General features: G+C 42.1%; 1 protein-coding gene across 1 annotated transcript in view; it reads left to right on the top strand.

The window, feature by feature from the left end:
* The first annotated feature begins 1,794 nt into the window (after nt 1-1,794).
* plekho1a (pleckstrin homology domain containing, family O member 1a) overlaps nt 1,795-9,495 on the top strand; it is a 32,957-nt gene continuing 25,256 nt past the window's right edge. Inside the window, exons 1-2 of the mRNA XM_029665466.2 lie at nt 1,795-2,049; nt 2,672-2,818. Coding sequence (XP_029521326.1) covers nt 1,981-2,049; nt 2,672-2,818 — 216 coding nt within the window. The 5' untranslated portion in view covers nt 1,795-1,980. The remainder of the gene's footprint in view (nt 2,050-2,671; nt 2,819-9,495) is intronic.

Genomic DNA, 9,495 nt, shown 5'->3' with positions numbered 1-9,495 from the left:
AGCAACCCCACACATGGTCTCAGGATGCTTTACTGTTGGCATGACACAGGACTGATGGTAGTGTTCCCCTTGTCTTCTCTGGACAAGCTTTTTTCCGGATGCCCCAAACAATCGGAAAGGGGATTCATCAGAGAAAATGACTTTACCCCAGTCCCCAGCAGTCCAATCCCTGTACCTTTTGCAGAATATCAGTCTGTCCCTGACGTTATTCCTGGAGAGAAGTGGCTTCTTTGCTGCCCTTCTTGACACCAGGCCATCCTCCAAAAGTCTTCACCTCACTGTGCATGCAGATGCACTCACACCTGCCTGCTGCCATTCCTGAGCAAGCTCTGTACTGGTGGTGCCCCGATCCCACAGCTGAAACAACTTTAGGAGACGGTCCTGGCGCTTGCTGGACTTTCTTGGGCACCCTGAAGCCTTCTTCACAACAATCAAACCGCTCTCCTTGAAGTTTTTGATGATCCGATAAATGGTTGATTTAGGTGCAATCTTACTGGCAGCAATATCCTTGCCTGTGAAGCCCTTTTTGTGCAAAGCAATGATGACGGCACGTGTTTCCTTGCAGGTAACCATGATTGACAGAGGAAGAACAATGATTCCAAGCACCATCCTCCTTTTGAAGCTTCCAGTCTGTTATTCGAACTCAATCAGCATGACAGAGTGATCTCCAGCCTTGTCCTCATCAACACTCACACCTGTGTTAACGAGAGAATCACTGACATAATGTCAGCTGGTCCTTTTGTGGCAGCTGAAATGGAGTGGAAATGTTTTTTTTTTGGATTCAGTTCATTTGCATGGCAAAGAGGGACTTTGCAATTAATTGCAATTCATCTGATCACTCGTCATAACATTCTGGAGTATATGAAAATTGCCATCATACAAACTGAGGCAACAGGCTTTGATAAAATGTATATTTGTGTCATTCTCAAAACTTTTGGCCACGACTGCACTAGCCTACTGTCTGGAGTGCATGTAACAGTCATTTAAACATCTCCAACATGAGATAAAAACTTTGTGGTCTCCTAGAAATATAATAGAAAGAATAGATTATATTTCTATGTTGGTCCCCAAATACTCACCATAGAAATAGAATAGAAAGAATAGATTATATTTCTATGATGGTCCCCAAATACTCTAGAAGAAAAAGAAACGCACACCTATTTAGGCGAGGTTCTTGCTAGCGGAGTAGAAAACTTGAATATAAAGGAGAGCAGCACACTCTAGGAAATAAAGGAGAGCAGCACACTCTAGGAACTCAGATGCAAAAATGTAATATCCAACTTTTCGACAGCCAAGCTGTCTTCATCATACCCTGATGAAGACAGCTTGGCTGTCGAAACGTTGGATATTACATTTTTGCATCTGAGCTCCTAGAGTGTGCTGCTCTCCTTTATTTTCAAGGTCCCCAAATACTCACCTTCTCCTCTGTAATATGGTTCAAATTGAAATATTTTGGGTTAACCTCCCCTCTCATCCTCTTGGTTTGATGGATAAATCTAGTAGTCCTAATTATTACAATAATGTATAGGTTCTATCGAAAATCAATAATGGCATATAAAATCATTCTCATAATGATATAAATTGTGGATTTTTGTTTATAGGCCCCTATATGGGCAGGTTATTGTTGGCTTCCTCTCAACTGACCCTTGCTCTGCTATTTTCCAAACCTACGAGCAATTTGACATCAGCCGTCTTGGTGACATCACGCCGACAGCGCAATAGATGGAGCTGTCGAGCGCTATAGTAACGGGAATACCCTTTCAGCCCGCTTGTTCGAGATCAGTGTAGCCTACCTACAGAGGTGGAGGGACGATGCCACCGTCTCGTAATAACGGACAGTGCACGACCTGACCGCGTCATCGAAATTAAGAATATACACCGTTATTACGACATATTGGGGCAGTAGAAGAAAGGGAAAGACAGTTTATTCGTTTAAAAAAAGATATCTTATTAGAAAGAAAGGAACATACTTTAAACTGGATGAACTCCCTGGCTCACATCCACAAAAGTGATTCTGTCATTATGAAGAAGAGCAATTTAGCCAAACGGGTAAGATATAGCTTTTTTCTTCAAGTATTGGGTGCATATTTTTTTGTCATGCATCTTTGCATTAGGCTATACATTTTCTAGGATATCTTTGCCCAGAATCGGGCATTATGCGCGCATTGATACCACAGCTCACATTGGCGGCAATATCACACACATTGTCTAGATCACACATTTGATAGCCTACAATTCCTAAACAATGGTCTTTTGGCACCTCCTTACGCGTGCCACATTCACTGTGTAGCCTATCTGTTTGCTTGTACGAATTTCCTCAACATACGGCTTCAATCTTCCAGTGAAGAAAGAGTACAATGTGTTTTCTTCTTATTAGTGTACTATTGCCAGATGCTCGTTGTGCTGTATGGGTTGGTAGCTTTCATATATTTTATTTGCCACACCCTGGATGGTATAAGACCTGCAATTACATTTAACGCACAGAAGAGCGCACCGTTATCATTTTTGGGGAAAGACGCGAGGAGACTCATAGTTCCTATATCTTACTGAGAATGAGATTGAAAATGCATTTGCCTTTGAAAGAGCTCTTATTTTCTCAGTACTCTCGCGAACATCTTGTTACGTAAACTTAACTAGGTTTTAACGGATTTATTCCACTTTGAACATGCAGGGTCCCCAAGATGTCAACCAGCTGTCATCGCAGCCAGACAAATTCGGCTGGATCCGCAAGTTCTGTGGTAAAGGGATTTTTAGGGAAATATGGAAAAACCGTTTCGTGATACTGAGAGGAGACCATCTGTACATCTCTGAGAAAGAGGTACGCACTTCTCTTTTACCTCCAATAGCATGTGTAGGCTGTAATTCTGTCTGTCTGTCTGTCTGTCTGTCTGTCTGTCTGTCTGTCTGTCGCCTTTCATGTAACCTGTCAACCTATCAGACCTGTAGGTCTGTTGTTTCTAACAACAAATTTAACCAAGATTCCTTAAGTTTTGAAAACCAGCTATTGTTATAAGTCTGGAAATCGAGGCTCGCCATGGAAAGGGGATCAAATCTGACTGAATTTCCTTGGCTGTTGAAAATAAATAGGCTAAATTGTAAAATCTCAGCACAAATCACCATGCAAGCAAAAAACATTATGCGCTGAATTCAGATTACTTTCACTGGCTCAAACATGCCCAACTTTTGAGGTCAACAAAATACCCACTGGGCACAGAAGTAAATGCAACGTCTATTCCACATTGGTTCAAAATCATTTCATTAAAATGTTGTGGAAACAATGTTGATTCAACCAGTGTGTGCCTAGTGGGTACCACTATGGCCATTGGTGACTCAGTAGCATCGTTGGGAAAATGTAGAATACTGTCCGTTACAATAGAACAAGGTTTTGGCCATGTCGTAGAAATATAACTATTTTGTTTGGCTGAAAGTAATGGCTTATGTCCAAGTGCTTTTATGACATGAAAGGTTCCAGTGAACAGCCTCATTATCAGCACAAGTTTCAAGATCACATGACCCAGATGTTAAACCTTGAGCTGTAGCGAATTCACACCCTTCATCTACTGTATTCTGTCGAAAGGCATCGAACCATCACCAAGGACAGGGCGTGGACAGAATCACCTGTCCATTTCTGTATCCTCTTCTTTTTTGGAGGAGGGTCAGATTCTGTTTGATGTCGCTGTTTCAATACTCCTCCCACAAGCAGTAACCATGGAGATTTATGCTATTGACAGCTGAGAGGGCACATGTCTTTCTGAAAGCTGAATAATGCCTTTTAAATGATTCCTGGAAAGGATTCCCAGAACAGCTGAATGAAAGTTCCACATAAGGGCTGCATCTCTCTATTGCTCTAATGAAAGAGAGAGTGGGACTCAGGGCTCCAGCTGCACGCAATGCCAGTTTCCCCGATCCTTTTAGAACCAGAGTTTTGAAATGATTATTTTCATCTGTGCTGCGCTCCCTTACGGCCTGCTGGATGAGCAACAAACACGTGTCAGAAACTGAAAACACCACGGTTGACACAGCTGCGCCTCACGCTGTGCCCGAGGACCCCCAAGCATCTAAGGCCTCCACCACACCCCCAACCCTACCATTTACACACACACACACACACACACACACACACACACACACACACACACACACACACACACACACACACACAGCTGAGGTTCAGTAGCTTTGTAATGAGTTCACCTGTGGAACAGAACACATCAGTTCAGCGTTGTTCTCTTTCTCTCATTATCGCCTCTCTCACACATGTTCTGTAATTTGTTGGATTTGAAAGTTATTTTATGTAATGCACCTATTGTTCGTTTTACACGTACCATTCGATGTTTGTTAAGGAGCCATTGTTATATCATGTACAGTGCCTTGCGAAAGTATTCGGCCCCCTTGAACTTTGCGACCTTTTGCCACATTTCAGGCTTCAAACATAAAGATATAAAACTGTATTTTTTTGTGAAGAATCAACAACAAGTGGGACACAATCATGAAGTGGAACGACATTTATTGGATATTTCAAACTTTTTTAACAAATCAAAAACTGAAAAATTGGGCGTGCAAAATTATTCAGCCCCCTTAAGTTAATACTTTGTAGCGCCACCTTTTGCTGCGATTACAGCTGTAAGTCGCTTGGGTTTTGTCTCTATCAGTTTTGCACATCGAGAGACTGACATTTTTTCCCATTCCTCCTTGCAAAACAGCTCGAGCTCAGTGAGGTTGGATGGAGAACATTTGTGAACAGCAGTTTTCTGTTCTTTCCACAGATTCTCGATTGGATTCAGGTCTGGACTTTGACTTGGCCATTCTAACACCTGGATATGTTTATTTTTGAACCATTCCATTGTAGATTTTGCTTTATGTTTTGGATCATTGTCTTGTTGGAAGACAAATCTCCGTCCCAGTCTCAGGTCTTTTGCAGACTCCATCAGGTTTTCTTCCAGAATGGTCCTGTATTTGGCTCCATCCATCTTCCCATCAATTTTAACCATCTTCCCTGTCCCTGCTGAAGAAAAGCAGGCCCAAACCATGATGCTGCCACCACCATGTTTGACAGTGGGGATGGTGTGTTCAGGTTGATGAGCTGTGTTGCTTTTACGCCAAACATAACGTTTTGCATTGTTGCCAAAAAGTTCAATTTTGGTTTCATCTGACCAGAGCACCTTCTTCCACATGTTTGGTGTGTCTCCCAGGTGGCTTGTGGCAAACTTTAAACGACACTTTTTATGGATATCTTTAAGAAATGGCTTTCTTCTTGCCACTCTTCCATAAAGGCCAGATTTGTGCAATATACGACTGATTGTTGTCCTATGGACAGAGTCTCCCACCTCAGCTGTAGATCTCTGCAGTTCATACAGAGTGATCATGGGCCTCTTGGCTGCATCTCTGATCAGTCTTCTCCTTGTATGAGCTGAAAGTTGGGATGGCCAGGTCTTGGTAGATTTGCAGTGGTCTGATACTCCTTCCATTTCAATATTATCGCTTGCACAGTGCTCCTTGGGATGTTTTAAAGCTTGGGAAATCTTTTTGTATCCAAATCCGGCTTTAAACTTCTTCACAACAGTATCTCAGACCTGCCTGGTGTGTTCCTTGTTCTTCATGATGCTCTCTGCGCTTTTAACGGACCTCTGAGACTATCACAGTGCAGGTGCATTTATACGGAGACTTGATTACACACAGGTGGATTGTATTTATCATCATTAGTCATTTAGGTCAACATTGGATCATTCAGAGATCCTCACTGAACTTCTGGAGAGAGTTTGCTGCACTGAAAGTAAAGGGGCTGAATAATTTTGCACGCCCAATTTTTCAGTTTTTGATTTGTTAAAAAAAGTTTGAAATATCCAATAAATGTCGTTCCACTTCATGATTGTGTCCCACTTGTTGTTGATTCTTCACAAAAAAATACAGTTTTATATCATTATGTTTGAAGCCTGAAATGTGGCAAAAGGTCGCAATGTTCAAGGGGGCCGAATACTTTCGCAAGGCACTGTATATTGGTAAGTGGTGTGCTACCTATTTGTCAGGTAACAGCAACCCCAGTGAGAACTATTTGACCTGCGTGTACTTGCGTGTGTTATGTGCTCTGCTGCAACTTCTTAACCACTTGATTAATGGTGGTGCGTTATTCGAATGAGAACTTTGAAAAGACAGGCACGCTATTCATGACGTAGGCCAGAAGGCTAAAAAGAACACAGAGACATACATCTCTGACGCTCGGCGTAACCACAGCCGAACCACCTCATGGAGCCCCGGGATAATCTTTCATCTAAAACTCCCGTCTTTGAGTTTGATTTAATGTTTTTTAGACATTGAGTGATATCATGTCGTTAGCGAGTTTGAGCACAAATTATGTTGTTGACCCATATTCACTGAATGAATTGCCTCAATCATTTTTTATCAATCACAGATGAAGGAAAATCATACTGTGGGTTCACTTTGAAAAATTATACTGTATTTCATGTCAGGTGTGGTTTGAAATCAACATACTCAAGCATCAATATCCACAGAATATACAGCCTGCGGCTGTTAAACACTTGCGTTAAGACGTGACCAACATGGAGGTTGAATTCTATCTGCAATTGATTGAATTGTGGCATGAGTGTGCAAGCTGGCATTGATAGTATCAAATTGTCTGCTAACTCATAAGATTAGCTACATAAACTAGGGAAGGGCAGTAAGTAGCTACAGTCGGGCAAAAAAAGTATTTAGTCAGCCACCAATTGTGCAAGTTCTCCCACTTAAAAATATGAGAGAGGCCTGTAATTTTCATCATAGGTACACTTCAACTATGACAGACAAAATGAGAAAAAAAAATCCAGAAAATCACATTGTAGGATTTTTTATGAATTGATTTGCAAATTATGGTGGAAAATAAGTATTTGGTCAATAACAAAAGTTTATCTCAATACTTTGTTAAATACCCTTTGTTGGCAATGACAGAGGTCAAACATTTTCTGTAAGTCTTCACAAGGTTTTCTCACACTGTTGCTGGTATTTTCGCCCATTCTTCCATGCAGATCTCCTCTAGAGCAGTGATGTTTTGGGGCTGTTGCTGGGCAACATGGACTTTCAACTCCTTCCAAAGATTTTCTATGGGGTTGAGATCTGGAGACTGGCTAGGCCACTCCAGGACCTTGAAATGCTTCTTACAAAGCCACTCCTTCGTTGCATGGGCGGTGTGTTTGGGATCATTGTCATGCTGAAAGACCCAGCCACGTTTCATCTTCAATGCCCTTGCTGATGGAAGGAGGTTTTCACTCAAAATCTCATGATACATGGCCCCATTCATTATTTTCTTTACACAGATCAGTCGACCTGGTCCCTTTGCAGAAAAACAGCCCCAAAGCATGATGTTTCCACCCCCATGCTTCACAGTAGGTATGGTGTTATTTGGATGCAACTCAGCATTCTTTGTCCTCCAAACACAATGAGTTGAGTTTTTACCAAAAAGTTATATTTTGGTTTCATCTGACCACATGACATTCTCCCAATCTTCTTCTGGATCATCCAAATGCTCTCTAGCAAACTTCAGATGGGCCTGGACATGTACTGGCTCAAACAGGGGGACATGTCTGGCACTGCAAGATTTGAGTCCCTGGCGGCGTAGTGTGTTACTGATGGTAGGCTTTGTTACTTTGGTCCCAGCTCTCTGCAGGTCATTCACTAGGTCCCCTCGTGTGGTTCTGGGATTTTTGCTCACCGTTCTTGTGATCATTTTGACCCCACGGGGTGAGATCTTGTGTGGAGCCCCAGATCGAGGGAGATTATCAGTGGTCTTGTATGTCTTCCATTTCCTAATAATTGCTCCCACAATTGATTTCTTCAAACCAAGCTGCTTACCTATTGCAGATTCAGTCTTCCCAGCCTGGTGCAGGTCTACAATTTGGTGCCCTTTGACAGCTCTTTGGTCTTGGCCATAGTGGGGTTTGGAGTGTGACTGTTTGAGGTTGTGGACAGGTGTCTTTTATACTGATGACAAGTTCAAACAGGTGCCATTAATACAGGTAACGAGTGGAGGACAGATGAGCCTCTTAAAGAAGAAGTTACAGGTCTGTGAGAGCCAGAAATCTTGCTTGTTTGTAGGTGATCAAATACTTATTTTCCACCATAATTTGCAAATAAATTCATTAAAAATCCTACAATGTGATTTTCTGGATTTTTTTTCCTTCTCATTTTGTCTGTCATAGTTGAAGTGTACCTATGATGAAAATTACAGGCCTCTCTCATATTTTTAGGTGGGAGAACTTGCACAATTGGTGGCTGACTAAATATTTTTTTGCCTCATTGTATGTTGTTCTATTACCTCTAAGCATCCTCACACGTGACACCAGTTCGATGTGTGAGAGATTCTCCAAGAGGATTTGCAACTGGGACTTTGAGAAGTTAACTGCTGATGACATTACTCCGCACTACCCTAGATGATTCTAATTTACTTCATCTTTTGACTACTAAGAAGAGCACAAACATGTACCTATCTGTTCTCCTGTCTTATCTTCTTATGCTTTTATTGTGAAGGAAAGGTGATATTTTAGAGGGAAGTTCAGAGAGAGAACTCCTGCCGCTGAAGGGCATATAGTCTGGAGGTCAGTAAGCGCTACCACGAGACTTGGGCGCAGAGCACAAAGATCATTTTAAGACTATTGGATTTCATCGCCTGCCGGTTACTTAGTCGTGTCAGGGGAAATGACTCAAGGAACAGCTACAGTATTTTTATGTTGAAAATGTCAAGTTATCATTAAAAGTTCCATAATCTCAAAGAGCCCGCTAACTGCGGCGTATTTTTCGTAATATGCCGACTCAGCTACTGCTCACAGTGAAAATCTGTGCAAAACCAGGATTTTTTATCATTTTCTTTATCATCGTCAGCTCAAGCTACCCATAATAGTCTACAGAGCCATAGCTCTGAGAGCCTTAATTGGCTGGCCAGACAGACACGCTGTAAGAACATGCAGTACACAACACATGAACTGCATAGACGCGTGAGTTACACGGAGGCCTGTTCCTCCATAGAAGGCCATGTGTTGTGTATGAAAAGTGCACCGTATGTTGTCATAGTTGAGAATAGTGCTGAGAGTGTATGCCATGGAGGCGTGTGCTCCTGTGCAGAGGAGTGTGTCCTGTCTGCTCCGAGGATATCACCCCTGCATATTGCTCTGCTCTTATCGTACTGCTGTGCGATTGGCTGCAGGTTACACACATCATACATCTTTCATAAGAGAACTCTCTGTTCTCTTCTCAAGTCTTGTGATGATAGGAGGCTTTACACGTGCAGACAGAGATGCTCCTGTAGAATGCTCAAAGTGCTTCCACTCAAACACTACATCTATGTGAATAACTGCTGGGAGTTCCACCCATGTGTTTCTATATATATATATATATATATATATATATAGAGAGAGAGAGAGAGAGAGAGAGAGAGAGAGAGAGAGAGAGAAAGTCTTTATGGTTCTCAATGGTGATGTGCCCGGCATATGAACGAGGACACTCCAACAA

This window comes from Oncorhynchus nerka, linkage group LG7 (assembly GCF_034236695.1).
Source record: "Oncorhynchus nerka isolate Pitt River linkage group LG7, Oner_Uvic_2.0, whole genome shotgun sequence".
In the NCBI taxonomy this organism is placed as follows: domain Eukaryota; kingdom Metazoa; phylum Chordata; class Actinopteri; order Salmoniformes; family Salmonidae; genus Oncorhynchus; species Oncorhynchus nerka.
Note: the sequence above shows the minus strand (reverse complement) of the source record. Positions and strands in the feature narration are given on the sequence as shown.